The 23059-nt window shown below is 39.6% G+C and overlaps 1 protein-coding gene across 1 annotated transcript; it reads right to left on the bottom strand.

The window, feature by feature from the left end:
- Window positions 1-544: 544 nt before the first annotated feature.
- On the bottom strand, window positions 545-23059 carry LOC143155182 (segmentation protein paired). Its single transcript, XM_076327623.1, has 5 exons — window positions 22616-23059; window positions 13899-14037; window positions 12794-13083; window positions 2025-2438; window positions 545-1795 (listed from the first exon to the last, which is right to left on the bottom strand). Exons 1-5 carry the CDS (start codon window positions 22674-22676, stop codon window positions 1215-1217), a joined length of 1485 nt encoding a protein of 494 aa, XP_076183738.1. The 5' UTR covers window positions 22677-23059; the 3' UTR covers window positions 545-1214.

Genomic DNA, 23059 nt, shown 5'->3' with positions numbered 1-23059 from the left:
AATTTTAAAAAGATAATTATTTTAACTTTTATACAACGATGTTACATTATCAATCTATCTTCGAACTTTAAATATTTAATGGATTTATTGGCATGACTTGATTCAATTCTTCGAATCAAGTGCAGTTGTTTAGATCTCCATTATTCTTCATATTCTTTGTTTTAATCGTTAAGAACTATCATTTAAATGTTCTTTCATTTGCACGAAACATTATTTAAAATTCTTTTATGATTCCAATTTTAATTTTGTTATTTCTTTCTCATATGAAATATATAAATAAATGTCTACTGAAAAAGATTCATTTGTTTATAATTGACGATATTGTCTCTATTTTATCTTTACTTAAATTGAATACGATTTCCCTCCAATTTGTAATCTTTTCCAATTCTGCTCATTATACATGTTCCGCTTCCTACCTAATTCCTTCCATAAAAAATTAAAATAAATTACTACGCTAAATCATAATTCCTTTACAACTTATAATAACGTATAATTTTTCAGTCTATCGCTCATACATTCTCATACAACACTCATACAATTCCATTGTTGCCAATGTCTTTTGCAAAATATTGAAATAAATAACTACATCTACATTCTGTCTACTATCTACAACAAAAGACAGTCTTCGCCAATAAAATTTCAATCTACCGTTGACGTACAATTTCAATATTTTTTAATACGGTAAAACGACAATTACACCATATCAGTTTCTTGAATTTCCAAGATCCAAATACGTAAGAATTGTTGTCCTACCATAGATGTAGAGTATACCTAATCTTTTATTCATCAACAACCATTACGCACCTCTGCTTACTTCTCAGGTCTCTTTAATCCTCAATTAGTAGAATAAAATTGCTGCTTAACTAAATACGCGATTTTGTTTATCAGATGTATCGGTTGTGTATCTCGTAAAAGTAAATCAAATTAAAACTGTATTTCGTTCAACTTTGTTGAATTCCATCCAGAGTTCACCAAAGTATTAAAGACATGCTACACAAAGTTTTAAGAAAGAACCTCTAAACAGTAGAATTGGGTAACTCGTTTTTAAATACATTCTACCAATTAAGGATTTAAATATAATTGTATAACAATTGTAAGCAATACAGTTTTAACGGGCAAGAGCTAAACCAGTTGACAAACACCTTCGAGCCGCAACAAACCCTCCACTGCTTTGCTAGAGTCATGATCAGTCTATTTCAAAGGTACACGTTGCCTCAATACCAACTATAAAAAGGTTGATGAGGTGCTGGTCTAGGGGGTTGCTGAAAACCCTGGGCACTATAATGGCTCGCAAAAGCTTGATGGTGGTGAGTTGCGTGTGTGTGGGATTGTTGCAAGCTGGTAGGTGGACTAGGGAGACCAACTCTTCCACCACTGGAGATTGGAAGGTTCCACGAGGGTGATGTGTTCCCTTGGCTAGTTTGTTGTTGTTGCTGTTGCTGTACAGGTGACACTGAGCTTATTGGTAGGTCCGACGAGGTAAGTTGATCGGACGATGGGTTCGAATTACCGGAATTCGGGCCCATCATAGTGACCAACGAATTGGGAGTTGGGGGAAGTTGATGGCTACTGGACTGTTGGTAGCTCGATGAGGTTGCGGACGCCACTGGAGACGCTTGATGAGTCATATGGCTCATACTGGTCGACGATGTTGCCGGTAACAGCGAACTCGGGTAAGTTACCGACGGTGGCAGACCGTAGCTTGGTGTAGAACCGACAGAAGAGGGTAAACGAGCCGAATCCGGTGTCAGTTGGTGGGACATTGCACTGTGATGCGAGGAGTACAGCTCTGGAACTGTGGACGGAGATTTCGGTTTGTTAAATAATCGTTCAAACATCGATAAAAGAGCGTTCCAACGTTTCATCGGCATTGTAGAGAACTACACGAGCCGCTGCATCGATAAAGACAACCGAAATGCTGGTGAAACGTTGGAACACTCTTTCGAGATGTTACGTTTCGAGCATTGTGAGAATCTCGGGCTGTGAAAGTCTGATATCTCGTCCAATGATCGTAATCGACTCACCTTGACTGGACGAGAACGTAGTGTCTGGCAAAGACTGTCCATGAGGATGAGGATGCGGATGACTCGATGGAACCGTAGAGGCGGCATGTGGATGAGGTGCAGCCGGAGGATGAAGAACGTAAGAAGCCGTGGGATAAGCCACCGAGCTGACGTAACCACCAGACGTGGTAGAAGACAATTGTTTCCTGAGCCTGGCTCTTCTGTTACTGAACCAAACTTGAATCCTGGCCTCCGTTAACTTGGTCCTCTGGGCTAATTCCTCCCTGGTGTAAATGTCCGGGTACTGAGTCCTCTCGAAAGCCCTTTCTAATTCGTCCAATTGGTGGGCAGTGAAGGTCGTTCTGCTTCTGCGCTGCTTCCTTTTCAAAGGGATACCTGGCTCGCTCTCACAGTCGGATCCCGAACTGGTTTTGCCTGAAAACGAGGATAAACATTGAACGATTAACCAGTGCGGACGACGCAACCGAGATAAATGTTTTAGAATAACTTTCGTTCGTTTCTTTCAGCTTCTTTGGTAGAAAAAACCCTTTGTTACCATTCCCTTACTATGTAAAGGTTAGAGATCTACTCGATATTAGTACCTCTGGTAAACCAAACGGCGGAGAATACAACTTTTACGATCGAGTATCCAAGAATTTATTAATCGATTCCTAATTATCACTTCGATCTTTCCTTATTTTGAGTCTGTATACAGCACCAAACGAATTTTCGATTTTTCTCTTTCTCTCGGACGAGCGACATTTAAATTTCTCGCGTTTCGAGGCAACGATAGATCATATTCGATTGTTTCGTGTTCATCGTGACAACGAGCGTGATTAGATTTACCTATGGATCCTGTTCGTCGCAGTACCGGTGCAGTGAACGCAGTTCAGCAGTCACAGGTTCGAACAAGGAATAGTTGTCGCTGGAGTTGCATTTAGATGTCTCTCTGCCTCGTGGCGGCTCGTCTTTTCGTACCGGACTATAGCTGTGTGGTCGTTAAACGATACAGTGTCTTAATGGAGCAGGAAAAACCGATTCACAACGCTAAATTTCCTGCCTGTTTTGCGTTAATATCCCGCTGGTTACCGCGGCCGCGGAACGTTGCAACAAAATAACAGAAGAGCAAAAAATCATAGGGTGCCAATACTTGGACAAGGCGGACCAAATTACGGGCTCGCGTAGCTCTAACAGCTATTAATTCCTCGTGCTCGTGTCACCTGCCCAATCCCGTTTCTCCGGGCGAACGCACACACGTCCTGGTTTACGATTTGTTTAGCCGTGGCAAAGTTCAAAAGGAACCGCGCGCAAAGCTTGGGTCGCGTTGGTTATTTCACACTCGATTCGCGATCGGCTCGTTCGTTGCGCTCTTTTCTCTTTTCCATTCCACTGGTGAGTCACTCCCTCTGTATCGTTTTTAACGAGCCTTGACTCCTTGGGCGATTATTAACACCCGTTCGTGAACCTTCCACCGAGCGGTATACACCGTGCGGTGACCGCCGAGAGGCGTTCAACCTACACGCTCGATAAACGTATTCGCAGGATTTCCGCACAGGTAGGTACCCAGTAGTCGAATCTACGTTTCGGAAGGATCGATCGTCTTTCGATCCACGCTACGTCGATGTTCATCTTCGAGAGAGACTTATGGGAAGAAATGGACAGATCGAAAAGGAGCGAGGAACGGTTCTGGGACCGTTTCTATTATTTTCCTTCTCGCGACATGGCGTTTCTCCATGTTCGCGCGAGGAATTCGAAGGGGGTGAAACGCAAAAAGCCCCAGACCGCTCACATTTTTAGATTATCGTAGATTCATCATCGCGGTCGCGAATGCAGAGACGGACGACACACGCGCGTAAAAAAGAACGAAGCCTGTTTCTTCCGCCGATGGCCTCGGTGCGTCTTGAAATTGTCGAGTGGCTTTACACGGGCCGCGACTAATCGGCCGACGACGCCTGACGCCGGGACGCCCCGCGTTGATGCCCATTCGACACGGACTCTATTCCCGGACGGACCGTTTCTTCCTTTTCCTTTCTTGCATCGGCTCGTTTCAGTCGTTCCGCGAGCTTCCGTGCTTCCCGACACCCTTCTCTCTTCCTTCTCTTAATTACTATTATTGTTATTATCGCGGTGAATAAATCCTTTGATGCGCACTGTGATTCAGAAGCGGCGTCGGAAAATTTATGGACACGTTTCGGACTTCCAAACGAAGAAAACGATTACGCCGGGACACGTGGCCCTGATAAACTTCCCCGGGTTCAATTTTTCACGGTTTTACGAAAGACCACGAATACTTGATCAATTTCAGTAGTTGGCAATCGCGAATTCATCTCGGTTTGAATTCTCGAGCTTCAATTTTTCACGGTTTTACAGAAGACTACGAATACTTGATTCAATTCTCATAGTTGGCAATTGTGGAAAATCATCTTTGGACGAGGTCGAGGAGTATCTCGGTTTCAATTCTCGAGCTTAAATTTTTTATAATTTTACAAAACCATGAATACTTGATTCAATTTCCATAGTTGGCAATTGTGAAAAATCATTTTTGGACGAGGTCGAGGAGCATCTTTGTTTCAATTCATGAGCTTAAATTTTTTATAATTTTACAGAAGATCACGAATCCTTGATTTAATTCTCATAGTTAGCAATTGTGAAAAATCATACTTGGATGAGGTCGAGGAGTATCTCGGTTTCAATTCTCGAGCTTAAATTCTTTATAATTTTACAAAAGACCACGAATACTTGATTCAATTCCCATAGTTGGCAATAGTGAAAAATTATCTTCAGATGAGATCGAGGAGTATCTCGATTTCAATTCTCGAGCTTAAATTTTCCATAGTTCTACAGAAGACCACGAACCCTTAATTCAATTCCCATAGTTGGCAATAGTGAAAAATCATTTTCGGACGAGGTCGAGGAGCATCTTAATTTCAATTCTCGAGCTTAAATTTTCCATGGTTTTGCAGAAAAGCAACGATCCTTGATTAATTCCGATAGTTGGCAATTGTGAAAAATCGTTTCTTCGGATGAGGTCGAGGAGCATCTCGGTTTAAATAGCGGTAGAAGACACGGAGAACGCGGCAAATTTGCAAAATCACGACAAAAATTGCATCCTCCGTGCAACTAAGCGGTCGCTACCGGCTAGTAATTACCAAACTTTCGAACCCGACATTACCTCCAGGGGTTGAGAGATTACTAGGTTCCCTGCTCGACACGATTCTGCAACGTGGATCGGAAGACATCGATGAAGACACGACGCGCGTGCTTTTTCTGACGAAGAAAAACAAACGAAAAGAAACGCGGCGACGGTCGCTTTAAAATCTAATAAATTACATCAAGATCGATGGAACGCGACAGCGTTGCTAATTAACTCTGAATGGTATAAATGAAGTCCGGTAGAGAATTGTAAATTTCAACATTTTCTTTCGTGGAATTCTACGATATCGAAACTAAAAGGCAAACGATGCACTCGGAGAAGAAAATAATCAAAATTTATCTTAAGAATGTACAATTGATTATCGTGGATTGTTACGAGCTGGTGGAGAATTCGTCGTCGAATTCGATCGATATCGACCAACCGAAAATTTAACGAACTAAAAAACGTGTGATCGCAAAGTAGAAATTTAACGCTAAAAACTACCGACGGTGAACGTATTATGTGTATCAGATCATATATGTATCTTCGAGGTTAAATGGGGGTTTTTAGTACTATTAGTTGTCTATTTTGATTTGTCCACGAATATTGTAGGCAAATACACCGTTAATAATTAAGTAATTTTAAAAAGAAGTTCGAAACAGATCAAATTGACACCTTTGGTAGTTCTAGTGTTAATACACCAAAACTGAAATCGAATTCTACGTACTTGAAATTTTTCGAGTCGAAGTTCGTTTCTCTCCTTGTACCAAAGACCAACGTAACAATTATATTTTTCTCGGTGGTTTGACAACTACGAGCGTCGAATGGTCGGTGCCTTTTCAAGTTTCTCACCCCCTCTGTTGTTTTTGCCCTCCTCTTTTTGTTTTGAAAGGGCGGTCGACCATCGGGCCGATCGACTTACAAATCTACGGGGCAGTTTCTTCTCGTTTTGCTCTTTCATCTTTGCCGACCAGCACTTTCGAATGATCCCACGAAGGACCACCACCAACGGTACGAGTTTCATTTGTCTTGTCGTTCGGGGTGGAAGCAACCCCCGAACCGTGAGAAATCTTCGACACTTGTTCTTATGTTTTACACGTTTAAACACGTACTCGATGTTTGCGTACGAAATAAGCCGTGTACCGAGACAAACGTTCACGAAGCGATAGTTTCCTTTTCTCATCGAGAGAAAACGTTCGTCCGGTTTACATCGACGAGTGGAATGTATCGAATGAACTATATTACGGAAATTTTGAGTCTCTCGAAGACTCGTTTGAGTCGGTGATTTAAATACGATTAGATCCGTGATATCGAAACTCGGTTAGAAGTCGCCTCGTATTCTTAACGGTATAATTTTTACCAAATCGCTGCTCTACTTGAGAATTGTTTTGCATCAGGTGATGTAGGTAATTCAACACCTGCTGATTAATTCACGTCGCGCGCGGAACATTTCGCTTCTCGATGTAAATGGGTTATAATGCAGTAACATTTTACTTTCAAATTATAATATATTCAACGTTTTGATTTTTAAATTTTGAAAACACGATTCACCGTCATTTAAATAGTGCATTTTGTTTCGTCTTCCAAAAATTGTAAAAATTAGTTATTTCTCGGTTATTTATACAACCACGAACTAACTATTATTCAAACTAAACGATATAATAAATTATAGACCTATTTGTGTATAAAATATTATTCCAGAGATTTTCGAGAACATAATTGCTCGAAATTTCCGTTTCTATAGAGTGATATAATTATAAAAAAACAATATGAATTTATAATTGAACTTTTTCGAGTTACGAATTTAGTAGCCCGTAATTATCACTTATACAAACAATTTTGTCGAGTGGAAAACACTGATGAATTTTCGAAAAGCTTAAAATAGCAAAAATCGATCAAAATAACAAATGTATACATTCTTCCAATTAATTCCCTGGAAATTCTGTGAATAATAACTCGACTTTGTAGAAGTGTATCCTACCTGTTGATCCCCAAAGAAGATCCCAAGTCAAATCACTTTGCTTCGTTGCAAACTGTTACACAAAAGTGCTGTTGCACTCGAATTACACACCACGATATTATTATTAGCACACTGAGCACTTTTCTTAGCAAAATATAAAATTCTTCAACATTCTCACGTTACGATACTTTCCACAAAATTTCTTCGTTGCTTATATTCTTTATGCCCTAAATTCAGTTTCGTATATTCCTTACCAGACACGTTACTGTCAGAAAATGAAATAGAAATAACGGAGCACTTTTCTTAGCAAAATATAAAACTCTTCAACATTCTCACTTTACGATACTTTCCACAAAATTTCCCCGTTGCTTATGTTCTTTCTGCACTATTTCAGTTTCCATTGATACATTCGTTACCAGATACGTTACTGTCAGAAAATGAAATAGAAATAACGGAGCACTTTTCTTAGCAAAATATAAAACTCTTCAACATTCTCACGTTACGATACTTTCCACAAAATTTCCCCGTTGCTTATGTTCTTTCTGCACTATTTCAGTTTCCATTGATACATTCGTTACCAGATGAATACGGTACAGTCGGAAAATGAAACAGAAATAAAATCTACGTAGCCAGTGACCACGTGACAAACCATAGACACGATAGATTGGATCTTTGTTTTCCCGTTTAGGAGTCGCGTTATGGAAACGCGAGGTATCCCCGCGTGAAACGGAACCGGATCGTAATGCCCAAAAGGATTTTCAGATCGTTTGGTGAATTCCACGAGCAGCACACTCGTGCACCCGACTCGATACCACCTATCGAACTTTCGGTCGTGTGCACGTGGGGGCATGCATGTACCGGGCGGCGTTGAAATTACAGAGCCGGGATCGGCTACCGACTGTTCGCCGCGGCGTACGGGAACCGGTAATTTCCAAGATCGAGAAACGCGGGCCTGATTAATGCGCGAGCATTTAATTTATTCATTCACCGTTTTTCAGATTCTGCTTCTGATCCTTGGTGGTCGTACGGCCAGCTGATGGGGCGTGTCAACGCGTCGATCGTGCGCGCAAACTCGCTCGCTACTAAGTCCCAGTTCGCAATTTTCCTATTGCGAATCGGTTGCGGCTATTACGCCGCGTTTCGAGTTACTTCACGAATCCGCTTCGGGCGTGGCCTCGCGAGCAGAAAAAGAGCCAATTCGCGCGCGATCGTCACGGACGCGATATTTCGAAGCTCCTCTCTCTTTCTCTCGCGAATAAATTGTTACGGTGAGCACGGCCCCGATGGGTCACTCTCGACCCATCGAGTCCTCACAATCTGCACGGTCCGCAGTTTCGATTCGAGATCAATCTCGATTTTCTTTCTGCCGTGGAAAAGTTACCATTCTCGTTTCTATTCGCCGATTTTTGCTATCGCTGATTCGTATAATCGGCTCGTGTCGTCGGAGAGAGTGCAAAATAAGACTGGGAACAATAATCAACGCCGAGATGGGAAAATAGAGGGATTGTCCACGACCGGAAAGGATTTTAATTTATTCCTCGACTGGAAACGATGTTCATTTGCAACTGTGGTTATAATAATAGGTACGGTTGGATCCTCTCATGGTATTGCAAATTTAAAAATATGAATTTTAATATTACACACTTGGGATGAAATCTTTTACTCGAAGAGTAAGTGTATAATGAAATGGAGGAAGGCTTTAAAATTAAAGTAATCTTAACTTAATAATCTTTTGCCTCACGATTCGTTTTAAAATCAACGCGTCTGTTTCTATTATTTGCAATTGTTTGTATTTTGTTTACGTAAACTAATAGAAACCCTTCCCGAAGATGGTAACTAACTACTTTAAATTAAGTAGCAAATATAGTCTGTAAAAGTTGAGTCACGGACAGAGGACTAATGCGAATAAGGTGTTAATTGAAATTTTGTTTAGTCGGGGACAAACAATTTTTTTATTTGTCGATCTTAGCGATGATAACGTTCTCAGCCCTATTTTGGGCCCTCTTCGATAATACGAGGTAAAATTATACACATTAGTTGCGATCGTTAAATAAAGGGATCAGTTTATCTGTGACTAAAAAGAATGTTATCTTTTACTCAGAAGCTAGATAATTAAGATTAATTTTAATTTAAATTTGAACCGTAAACTGTGCAATTTCTATATTTTTTCAAAGAGCCCTTCGAATTTAAAATATTTAGAAGAGACTTTCCTATGTTCGTTTTTCGTAAACGTTGAAACGTTTCATTGATCGTAGCTCTTCCATACTTTTTACATTGATTTATACATATTTTACGACGACACGTATTTTCTTTTAACGGAGAAATATTAATTTATTAAAGGCATGTGCGAACCCAAGGATTTCGGTGAAAAGAAACACGCGCACCTGGTGTCCTCAATTTTTTACATTTCATTAAACCGAAATAAAAAGTTGACATTATTTTACGTTCGATATAAGTACAACTATGGCTGAGGCTACTAAGAATGAAACATTGATAATATTTTAAACGATGACGCTTTAAAGGAAAAATGTGAAAATTGACAGGAAAAATGAAATATTGTTTTAAATAGAAAAGATGATTATAGGTGTCGTGATTGTTATCAAGAAGAGATACATTTATTTTATATGCTTACTAATGTTTGCTAAGTGAGGCAATACATGGTTTAGAAGATATGGAACAACTATTTGGATCTTAAAGAGAACCGTTTAGTATGAAATATTCCAACAAAATATTTTTATTCGAAGTCAACAACTTCTTGTGTTACCAAAGTTCTATGCCATCTAGCGTCACCGAATTCTAATTTGTGCTCAAAAATAATGTTTGATTTTGTCTCTTTTTCGTACTCCACAACTTTCGCAAACTCACGTGCATAATTGCAAATTCGATGCACTCTCGTTTTTATGCACCGATTTCGTACACGATTCTTATCGTTACGATTTAAGAAATTTTCTAGTGGTACGATTTATAAAACGTACTAACTTTAGAAAAAGTATCGATTGAATCTCTTTAATAATACAATACGTAAAATAAGAGTGAAATATTCTACAATGTATCTATTTTCGGAGAGATCAATCTCCTTCGAAATAATACGTTATCTCTCGTCGGATACGAAACCATGACAAACCCAAGAAACTACTATTTTCACGGTGGTAAATAATTTTTATTAGGAAAATGACAGACTTCACTCTCTTCAGAAGTGTTTCCGATCGTCCGGGACGAAGGACGAACCGTAAGTATAACTTCAACTCCGAGTGAAATTACATTATAGCTCGGAACATTGTAAATGTTCTGTTAGCGTTTAATCGATTCTCGAGATCTCGAGAAACGCGGCAATTTTAAACGCGGAGATCTCTCCCGATCGAATTACTCTCGGGACTTTGTTTCACGAAGTTGCGCAAGGTGTAACTGAGCGCGCGAAAACGAAGAAAAGGAAAAAATCGCGGGAAGCGGTGTTTCACGGCAACTAAGTAACACTTTTTTGAATCCTCCGCGATGATTAAAGAGTTACAGAGAAAAGTTTCAGCTTCGAGTTGCGAATTAACTGCGAACTACTTCGCTAAGCTCTACTTTTGATCTCCCTCGTAATTTCCAGCGGTTATAATTTCCACCGGGATGGAATATTACGTTGCGCAGGATGCTGTTTTATCGTAATGCTCCCTTTTATCGCGGACACACTTTTTGCCCGCGAATTTTTCGCGCAAGCTGCATAAACGCACCGTGAAAATCGTACGAAGCGACACGCGAGACAAAATTACGCGATTCGTGGTGCACAATGGTAAGGGAGAGCTGCCAAAATGTGTACCACTTACGATATTTTATCTCGTGTTTCTTGTTCGGTGCTAATTTATATACGCAGATTGATATTATAAGCCCATTATAACATAGCGTGAAAGGTACGATTTAAGGAACCGGTCGTTTAAAACGTACCGCCTTTCAAAGAAGTAAATTCAATGCATGAAAATAATGAACGATATGGCGAACGAACAGGAATTCATCCACCGATACGTATTTCATCAACGGACAAACAAAAATACCGAGCATAGGTAAATAATTATTAAACAAAGTCTTTAACGCAATTTTTTTACGTTCGTTATACGAGTCACAGTTGGAACAGTAACTCTCGTGCACTCCTAATGCACATTTTATGCACCGATTGTGTTCTCTACGCAAATGGTATTGCTACGATTTATGAAACTTTGCGTTGGTACAATTTAGTCGATAAGAATCGTGATAACTTTTCGAAAAATATCGCTTCGATCTGTACAATCAATTCAAATATGCGTACAAAGTAAATGTAAAATACTCCGATGAATACTGCAATGAATTTACTTTCAGAAAGAAACTACATCTGTATAGTTTCATAAACTGCATAAGTATGGTCAAAAATGATACTTTAAACCTAACTTTTTGAAATATTTACAGCACGAACAGAAAGAAAACGTTTCTCAATTTTTTATGCATACTTTTCGTTGCTCTGTGATTTCACGAATATATTACAAGAGAGCGTTTATGTTAAATAACAGCTAAGAAATTAAAGAGACACGATTTAGAACAGTTTTCCCCTAACTATTGGATGATTTGAAGTTTCTTCTCGAAACGAGATTATCTCCGATGTTTCCACGAAATTCCGATCAAAAACATGCAAGTGTAAATAGTAAATAGAAATTCTCGATTTTAGAATATCAGCGCAATTCGAACAATTTACATATACATGTATACGACGAACAACACCCCGTTCCGAGAAAATTAGCTGGCGCAAAAAAGATGGCCGATTCAATTTCGAGGGACCTCGCGTAACGAGAGCCTCGAGGACGAAATTACGAGCCGGTGTGTTGTTATAATCTAATTTTGCACGGTGGCGCTGTCACGAGAATATTTGCGAGAGGCTGATTCACTGATTCAGGTGGATCATCAATCTTGGTCAGAGCGGCCGAGAAAAGACACGAGACCAAGCGTGCTCTCGATCGAAGAAGTTTTTGTCAAAGTGTTCGCGAAGCATCGCAGTATTTTAATATGCAATTGCGCCGGCGCGTGAAAAAAATTCACGATCGTCGAATTTGAAATTCGGCGAGGAAAATTCCGAATGAAAATATTTACCGAACTCCTTAATAGCGAGATTAAAATCAGATTCGACGATCCAGGAACACTGATATTTCAATAATGGACGACCGACGTTATTTCTTTCGAACAACTTCGTGCCGACTTCTGTGCATTTTCTACCGGTAAATTAATCAACTGAATTATTCCAGAGATCGCGATTTAGTTAACGAAGATTTACCGAGATTTATAAAGATTACGTAATAATGAAATCAACGTATACACCTTTGCTTTGTTCGATCACTTTGATAAATTGAGGTACAACTTAGCTTCTTAACACTAGAACTACCAGAGGGGTCAATTTCACTCAAACTCAGTTTTAAAATTACTCGATCATTAACGGTGTCTTTACCTGCAATATTCGTGGACAATTATCAAAATAGACGATCAACGATACACAAAAGCTCATCTAACTTCGAAGATACGTTTTTGGTGAGATAGAAACAGTAATACGTCCATCGTTGGTAGTTCTAGTGTCGATTGAGTCGGTTGGTGTCGTTACGGTCTCAGATTTTGATATCGCGGTGGTGGTTTCGCGTAGGTTCGAGAGATCGTGATTGAAAGTAGAAATAAATAGGAATTGTTGAAAAGAAAATTTACCATCGCCGAGTTTCGCCTCGTCTTCGGGATCACGACCTCTGAGTAGCCTGGAAATCGCAGAAACGCTCGGGGCGCTCGTTCTGTCGCAGATTCCTTCCTTGATCAACCTGTCGCGGATTTCCCAGGAGAAAATACCCGGATTGTCGCGTTTATATTCCTCGATTCTGGCTTCGACTTCCGGCGTGGCCACTCGAGGCTTGCTTCCGCCGATCACCCCCGGCCTGATGCTTCCTGTTTCCTGGTATCGATTTAGAATCTTCGAGACGCACCCATGCGACACCCTCAACTGCCTGTTAAAGTGAAAAATAAATGTCGGATCAGGCGAAACTTTCTTCACTGCGATCTGGAATATGTAGAACGTACAGGGTGTTTTCGAATCGTGGTACGAAACTGTGCAGACTCGGTGATCGAAGACAGTCAACACAGATCCGCTGGTCAATCGTCCGAGATTAAATAAACAGCGATTTTCTATTTTAAAAATACAAGAAATCTGACGTTCTTACACGCACGTATCTTGGATAGATTTTACTTTTATAGGTATATGTATTCACTTCGCGTACAGCACGTTAAATACGTTTAACAAGAACAGTGATAATCGAGTCACACGAGCACACGATTGTATAATTAAAGAAAGAGGAAAATAATTGTCCACGGACGATCTTTTAACGCTCGTAATGGTAATACTTTCGTTCGCGTAAGTACGAAAAATACAAAAATGCTCGCACGAGTACGATTATTGATCGTCATTTTATAAAATTTCCACGCGAAATCTACGACGATGATGATAAAAGTAATGTACGAAATTCAACGATACGGGTTACGAATAATAGCGTAAGCACGTGGAAATGGTCAAGCGATCGAATAATTTTACGCAATCTTGTGTAATCCTATTGCAAGCAATGGACGCGGAGATTTTTTATTATTGAAATAGAAAGTCGCTATTTACTCCGGAATGATTAATCGCTCCGAAGGGATCGATCTACGGATCTACATATCGACCACGCGTCTCTTACTCGAGGCAAGTGTGCAAAATCCCGAATCACCGTTCGGAAACACCCTGTATAACGTGACTCGGGAATAACGCCTTCAGATATTGCTCGTTTACCTTGAAATAACGCAAGGCCTGACGCCAGCAGCAGCCATCTCGACGATTTTCAGACGAATGTGATTCGGTAGCGGGCGTCCATTTATAAAGACGCCACCGAGCTGATTGACGCGCCCCTGACCTGGTATCGATCCCAAATCTGCGATAGAAATTGGCCGAAATCAGAACAGAATTCATTTGGCAGCAATTCAAATATTTCCAACCGGTTCGATATTTTGTCTTTTCGATTCATCGATCGTTTCCAAGTGGATCACGGTTCTCTCTGTTTGTCACGATGGAAATTAAAATGCGATCGGAGAGATTCGACGATTCTTGTTTCTCTTTCGCTTTTATTCGACGAATCGAATTCGAGTGAGATCTATGGGGACTTTCAAGTTCGACGAACGATTGGCGGTAATTAAGGACCAGAGGGAAACGGAACAGGGACGAATTACGCGATTCCACAGATTCCTCGAGCCCTGTTCGTACTCGCGAATCAAATATCCGTTTTCGAAAGATGACACGAGTACGATGCTCGTTAGCACTGATCTGTACCCTTAACCTCTTCAAGTGTACCGATTACTTTTAATCTTAAATATTAATAAATATTCGATGAGTTTAATTTTAAATTTCAAAAAGATTCACTCAATTCAATTTTAAATTTCAGAAAGATTCAATCAATGTAATTTTAAATTTCAGAAAGATTCGATCAATTTAATTTTAAATTTCAGATAAATTCGATCAATTTAATTTTAAATTCTGATAAAAATTCTAACGAACATTATTCGAATTTACATTCATATTTAAATACGAAAAATTCCAAGTATAATACGTTCACAATGAAATTTTTCTGCGACAACGTAATCGCAACGTACAATAGGTACATTGCTATCGTATTGCTTCTGCTTACCTCGAAAAAGATTCGTTCTCGAAGTGGTTAACTCGTGTTACCTTTCATTCTCTCGAGTGTCGTCCGTTACACGTTGTCCGATTATTCGAGCCGAGAAATCGAACGAAGAACGACCCTCTTCCGTTCGACCGTTCACTGTCAACGATTTCGAGAAGGACCACCATTTTTCCGTGCACAGGATCCACCGATCGAAGGCCGATTGCGAAATCGTAGATCCTTTTGTTTCCGCGAGCGAACGAGGCGAGAAAACAGTTACTCGATGGAGAATAAAGAGAAACTTGGATTTATCGTTCCACCTTCACCTCGACTTGTTTCCTGCGTGTCGAGGGGGAACAGGACGAAAGGGGAACGGAGGAAGAAAGAGAGGCAGCTAAGAAGGAAAGAGTTATTGGCTGGCACACGGTCCCATAAATAACGATAAGACCAATGAATCTAAGGGTTTACGACGTACAACACTGATAGCGTATAATTTGCCTGGCTGACTGCGATCTACGTCACGCGATTGCGTTCGGAAGGAACTGTTTGCCTTGCAATTTTCTATTTCTTATTTTTTTTTTTTTTTTTTGGTGTTTTCTTCTCTTCTTTTTTTCAAACCACTCCACCGTTTTTTCATCCAAGTATACGTTCAACGTCTCGTCAACGGTGGTCGTTATTAACGATGATAATTTAAGCGGGGGGATGATTTCGGGGAACGTAACGAGAGTCTGTCGGTCGTTGAAATTTCCTTTCATCTTCCAGGATACTGGACGTCGTTTAGTCCTCGAGTTGGTTTAAACGTGACACGTAGTTAATCGCTAAAAGTGCGAAGAAATATTTCTAATTAAATTTCTCAACGATAGAATTATTTAATCGTTAAATTCACGAGTACTTATCTTGAAATTCAGAGAACGCGGTTTGGGGTGATATCTGTTATTCGGAACTCGAAGGATTTATTTTAGAAATTTTCAATGAAAATCAAACAACAGAGATCACAGACAAATTTTGTTGCATTTGTCTGTGATCATTTTCTGCAGAACTGGATTCAAATGATTTCTATAAAAAGTATTTCCTTTTACGATAAACGTTGATGTACAAAGAGGTTCTTGCAATGATCGAAAATTGATAGGTTTGAACTCTTGGATAAAATATCGACTTAAATTACCCTAATTTCGTATACATTACATCGTATTTATCTATATACGTATATATAAATCTCAACCCGTGGAACGATCCTTTGGTTTCTAACTTCCAAATGTTTCGATTCGGTTCTCCGATCGTTGAATCGTTGTTCCGTAAAATTTTGTATTCTTTTACGATACCGTTCACTCGGTTTCACGGAATGTACAATTTTCCGATCTCTTAACGTTTCGATCTCGCGAGTTTCCTGTTTCCAAAACACTTTCCGCGGACCTAGATCTACTTTCGAGCGGAGATCGATTTTTCATTTCCCTCGAAAGCCTTGAAACGAAACTAAAAACGCAACCGCTAATTCGAACGTAACCGTTCTTTTCTCGGCTGCATGATACGGCAGAGTTCTCCTAGTCGTGACAAATATTATGGTAATTGGATCGATCGCGATCGAGCATGCAAAAAGTCTCTGATACGAGTGTGACGCAGTTTTGTGACACGGTAACGAAAGGAAAAACGGAGTCTCTCGACGACGATGGAACGCTGATTCTGACCGCTGATGCGAGACATTACGAGAAAAAGAGTTATCATTACTTATTGTTCGATACATATATCCGATTCACTCGCTTTTCAAGCATCGACCGAGGGAATTGTATTAAAATATATTCACACGGTCGAGTTGGCATCGTACAATTAAATTTTTTCGCGGCGTCTGCAACGAAGTCGTGGTTTCCATTGTTTTTTTGCCGGGTAACGGATTTTTTTCCCCGAACACTATTTAACACGAATCTCGAGAATTGAGTCTCATAGAAACGTGTATTTGACGAGATTCCAATTCCAAAGAAACGCAAGGCGCGAATTAAAAATACCAAGCTATTAATGCTTCATACGGGGAAAAACATTCCATACGTTGTTGTTCCGTAGAAGAAATTTTGTTGCATTTGTCCGTGATCATTTTCAGTAGAACTGGATCGAAATGATTTCTAGAAAAAGTATTTTCTTTTACGATGAACGTTGAGATGTACAAATTTTTGTGATTTAACCATCAAAATTTCCCTAATACGTAGACAAGCACCAAAAGTGCTCATTTTGAATAATTCGTAAATTACGCGTTCTATGAAAAATTGTCGTATACAAAAGTTGCACAATTTCGAGGCAAGCGTTATACAATGAATTCACTTTTTTGTAAATAGTGGCGTTTGGGAGATTTCAAGATCAACATTCTGTTTCTAAACAGTTTGTCGTACCAATGTTTACTACTAAGTAGAATGCACGTTGTGTAGGTAATACTATTAAAAAAAATGATTGTTAAATGTTAAGATCTTGGACAACTACTCGTCCAAAAAAATAAAACTTGTATACATTTCGCGGCGCGATTATTTAAATTAGTTACACGCTATATTTTGTATTGTAAATAGTATCTAGAGTAACTAAAATTGTCACCACTGCTCCTACTTATCGTTTAATTACACGCGTGTTTATAATCACGTTCAATGTCACTTTTGCACGAAGCATTGATCTCGTATTATTAACTGAAAAGTTTTGTATAGATACATTGTACGCTAAAGGGACACTAATCGCGCGAATAAACATACTGTCATTCTTACTGTTATGATTACCAATCACTAAAATGTACGTTAACGAAAAGGACCTACGTGGTTGAAAAAGTTACACGAATAAATCCACAACGGCTGAATCTACGCGAACAACGTTTTCGATTGTTCTCGCAGGTGCATTCGATGGTCCAGTAAGTGCAGTAAATAAACAGTGAAAACGGGGTCGCTGAAAATGCAGCCGCCGCCGTCGAAAACCAGAGTCCTTCGACGCGTTCATCGAAGTCGAAACGGTAAATCGAATAAAAAATAATCGGGGGACCAAAGAGGGAGTTCGCGTGCAAGTAAATGCACTCGTTGCCGGAGAACGAGACGCTCGATTTTCCTCGCTTTCGATTTTTTTCGTCGCGTGCTAGAAATTCACGGATTTTACAGAGTTGGGGGGGAGTAGGGGGACACGTCTCGGTCCCACCAACCGTAAACTCCCCCGTACTAATTTGAACCATCCCCACTCGTTTAACATTGTTACTGATTAGAAACTGACCGATTTCCCACGCTTGTACGCGAGAGAACGTGTCACCTTGATGCGGGAAGAAGAACGATTCGAAAAAAGGGTACCGAAAGAACGAACCGAACACCGAATCGTTCACGTAACGAAGATGGAGGAGAAACGTGTAGGCGAGAGCGACGAATAAAAATTATACACAGGTATATATGTATATGTATAAAAAAAAGCGAAACGCCGATTTCAATTGCGCAGAATCCGTGGTCGATTGCATAACCAAAGTTATGCACCGGCTCGAGTGCACCCGACGGCACGAAAAACAGAGAACGGAGCGTGATAATGGTCGCAAACGCTTTTTCGAAAAACCCCCCTCGTAACGAAAGAACTGCCGTTAATTGTTTCGCTGATTGGCTCGGCTTTTCCCGCGTTAGGAATTTTTTGGTTTAGGCATGCGTGACGCAAGTTACACTTGACGCAGGTTTCAAGGTATACATTTCGAGGAAGAAATAAGATACCAAAAGGTGTCACAATCGCAAGAAGTAATCGTGGATTCGTTCGCGATAGATATATATATATATATATATATAGTCGAGAGGAGTGCTAATTTTCTTTTTCGATCAATTAAAAGGAAAGCGCGCGTGAACCACGTTACGTTTATCGGTAGAATTTGATAGTGCGTCGGTCTCTCGGTCTACTTCATGAATACAATAATTTTATGATTCTTTTATTCTTGAAATAAAAGTGCCGAGCATTGTGATACGAATAATAAATAAAGAATTTTTGTAAAGATGGAAACTGCGATAAATTGGAGAACGTGTTATAGAGAAAGAATATTAACGGAATAAAAAATTTACCGTGGCTTCGACAACACATTGTGGGCTAACAATTCCGTGTGGTTTCAGATAGATGCACTTTTGTTTTGTTTTTTGTTTTTTTTTTTTTATATAATCGTTACGAATTAAAAAGTATAATTAATACAATTTAAGTTGCGAAATCATCGCGAAATAAACTTTAAGTGTAGGTTGATCTATATTCAACAGGTAAGAAAGTGGTAATTCAAACAGGAAAAGATAGTATACAGAAACGAAAGAGAAACAAATTATCTACGCATTTAAAATTAACGAAATAAAAATAAAATCGGATTCCAAATTGAGATGGACCCATATTGAAAATCATTCGATACTGATATCAACTAAACGATTACAGGATGGCATAAAAACTAGTAAAATTAGTAAAGTGATACTTCGTGGTATTAATTTGAACGCGTTACGATTTTAAAAAATGACACCTATTATTTAATGTATAGCTCGTATAACTTCTAATGTTGTTTTTTCCCAGGATTCCAATGCCTAAGCATAATTTTAACGTCGATGAAAAGTTCGTTTAAGATTGCTCGATAGGTTACATAGTAAGAAGTAATGCGTACGATCAAAGTATTTGTAATGAAAGAACATGTAAATTAAATGTCTCCAAGATTATGAATCCTCGATGTTAATCCACTATCGGTGATCACAGGTTTCTATCGGTGATTATATTTCGATCGCAAGAAATGGCAGCAATTAGTATTGATTCGAGGTCGATGTAGCTACGTTCAATTTAATCGAGATTTATCGAAATTAAATAAATAATAATGAAATTAGTAATATATGTCTTGGACTTTGATATCACTGGCGGTGATTTCGCGTTAATTTCTACCGTACACGTGTGATTAAATGTTTAAAATTTGGAATCAAAATATTACTATTTGTACTCGGTTATCCGTAAATATACATGCGTGTGTTGTTTCTTATATTACCTTTTGTATCAAAGTTTCGAGAGTGTTTCGTAATTTATTTCTCTGTAAAGAACCTTCGACGAAACAATTTTTAATTTGTTACTTTTGACGTACTTCCAGTAAGTTTCTTTTTACGTTTCCTGCTGGTAATCGTTCGAAGTAGAAAAAACTTCACTAACGTACGACATCTATTAATCGTACAAATGACGATAAAAATTTAACCATAAATATTTATTCGCAATCTGAGTGATTACTTCCATGTTGTGATATATTCGTAATAATTTGAAAAGTAAATCCACACGTGTACGCCGGTACACCCTGACGAGATTAAGTAACGACCGTTTGTAATTGCTGTTGTAATTTTAATTGTGCTGATTACCACTGTAATTACATTTTGTAGTCGTTTCTGTAACATTTTTTTTTTACCGCGTTGCCGCGATATTTTAAATTTAATTAATGTTTAAATCGTAGGAAACTGGGAATCGTCACGCCCGTGGAAGACAATTAAAATAAAAATTCGAAAGCCATCTTTGCAATTAACGTTCGATAATGGAAAGCAACTTCCGAGAAATTAATCGAGATTTTCGCTCCCGCTTCTCACGCCGCAAGTGTTTCAACATTCAGTAAAATAATTAACGATAGCCGATGCAAAGTACAACCCGCGTAATTGCGAGAAACGCGCCCGCAACATTATTAATCTTCCAGGAATATTTAATTACACGTTCCTCGAGCGTTAAACGCTTCCATTTTGCATACAAGTCGTACAAACGATTCGTTGACTAATTGTTCGCTGCAATTAAACTCGCGCGCTCGACGCGTAATGTCGGACAGTGACAAATGATGATCCATGAAGCGCGCGAGCAACAAATGCAAATGCAAAATTCAGAGACGGACCCCATTTGCGTTAGAATTGTATCCAACTTCATTTTCAATCTGTCTAATTATCGTCCCTTGTTGCTTGAGATTCAATTACTTCGACATTGTGTTTATTTTTATTCGCTGTTGTAATTACTCAGCTACGTACACTTTCACGAATCGATCTTGCTCCATCGAAGCGCGAAAACGTTGGTCAAATTAAACAAATATTAGCAATATAAATACAGGTATCGAAAGGAATGCCCGTGACTCCGCAAATCGTTTCTTTCTTCGAGGATCGACGCTAATGAAACGTTCTATTAAATAATGTGCATCGTTCGTTTCAATATGCTCTCGAGGTCCCCGCGATAAGGTAGACATGTTGGAAAGTCGGCTTCATGGAAGAATATTGAAATTTACGAGGCAATAAACAAGGGTCACGAAGTCTATTCTCGAAACTTTCGAGACGAGCCGCTCGTGAAGTCGACATCGGACATTTTCCGCCCAGGAAAGTCAACAATACCGAACAAGTTTGACAATTACACGGTCGATTTGCGATTTTTCGACAGACAAAAAGATAAAGAGAACTTTATCGTGTACCTCGAACAATTTTCTAATTACCTCGTTCACCACTGATACGGACTCGGAAAATTTAACAAATTCATTGGTATCACTTTTCAACGGAGAAACATTTTGAATAAACGGATAGTTTCTCGTAAAGTTCAATGAAAAATTTCAGATACAGTTTACTTTGTTTTTCCATTGACATTGTTACACCGAAAACGATGATCAACGACCCGTCGAAAAGTTACCACTTGTACTTGCTTATTTCCCGAGACAAATAAATAACAGACTTCGAATAATTCTTAAATAACAACGAATCGTAAGTTACAATGTTCGTTCAATTATTTAAAGAAACTCCTAGCGTGTACGTCACTTGATAGCGACCCGCGAAACTTCCCACGGTGTCGAAGAGCGATCTCGAGAGTTAAATGCGAGAACATTGTCCACGGATTTGCAGACGAGGCTGAAAAATTGTTTTTTTTTTTCGAGAAAGAGGAAAAAAAAAGTCGAAAAGCAACGAGCAAGCCTTCGAGTTTTCCGAGAGCGACGGCAAAACCCCTTGTGAAAAATACAGTTCATTATTTATGGCGGTCATTAATGGTAATGTTCCGGTCTTCTCGGGTCAGGTAAGGTTATATATCAGTGCTCCGTTTAAAATCTTAAGGATATCCTGTCGGTCGAATCTTGGAGATTTTCCTGCCACCGGGCTGGTTGTAAAATTCTGATTTCTGAATGGTCCCTGACGGAATATTGCACAATACCGATGCAGTCTACTATCCTTCACGGTTTTTCACGTTTCTACTGCTTTGGACTTTAGCGAATTTCTCTCGGAACAAGTTTCTTTGCGAACAGATTACGTCTTTTTTTTACCGTTTAGACCATCCGAATACCTTGATCCACCAACGATACGTTTAGTCGATTTAAGAAACTTCCTCCGATATCCAAGACCGGTTTTATCAATTATTTGACAACTATCGATGCCTCTGTCTCATAATGTAAGAAACTGGTGGTCAAATCCTCCGACCAGCTGATCTCAATTTCGCAAATAGATTGTTTGAAATTACATACGCGGTTCGATTCCAACTAAAGGTAACTATAATATTTACGTACAAGCTGTCGGTGCCTACCTCCAACTATCTCGTAGCGTAAAGAATCAATCGATGAACTCCCCGTGTTCGATCTCAATTTTAACAAAAGATTCTCAAGAGATGACACGCGCTCAATGTCAACCTCCCGTTAAGAATTATTCAACGACTATCGATGCTAGACTAATTCTCAATATCGGAAGTTCTCCCTAGGTTACCCAATCTTAAATCGCAAAACCGTACATGGATATTCGCCACCGTTAAAACCTTCGTCCTCGAATGTTTACATCGAATCCAGAGAGTCCCTATTCCAACCACGAGATCAAAACGGTACATCGAAACTGCTCGTCGTCAATGAGAAGCCATCAAAGTACGCAAATCTTACCTTGAAAGGGGTATCCAGTGAAGCAGGGTCGCATCATCGAAAAGTTAGTGGTCACCGTCATCTCAGCGCGTCCGCGCCACCGGTTTTCCGCTCACAAAAACGCCACAAACGCTGTCACAGCACTGTTCCTCCCTTCCCAGAAGCGTTCACCAAAACGAGTAATCACCAGCCCGAGACACTGATCGAAACGAGTTCTTGTCGAAGTACCGAACCAAGGAGGACGGATCGGAGAAATAGAGAGAGAAAGAGAAAGAGAGAGAGAAAAAGAGAAAGAGAACACGCAATATCCAATGGGACGGGTTTGATCTCTGCTCTCAAGATCACGCGGACGAGGAACTGTCACTTGAACCGTCAGGATTGGTCACTTGTTCGCGTCACGCTGTTCAGGATCGGTCTGCACGCGATCCGGTCCCGTTCCAGTCTCCTGTCCTTGGATCGCGGACA

The sequence above is a fragment of the Ptiloglossa arizonensis genome, chromosome 2 (assembly GCF_051014685.1).
Source record: "Ptiloglossa arizonensis isolate GNS036 chromosome 2, iyPtiAriz1_principal, whole genome shotgun sequence".
NCBI lineage: Eukaryota > Metazoa > Arthropoda > Insecta > Hymenoptera > Colletidae > Ptiloglossa > Ptiloglossa arizonensis.
This window is presented reverse-complemented; position numbering and strand designations above follow the sequence as displayed.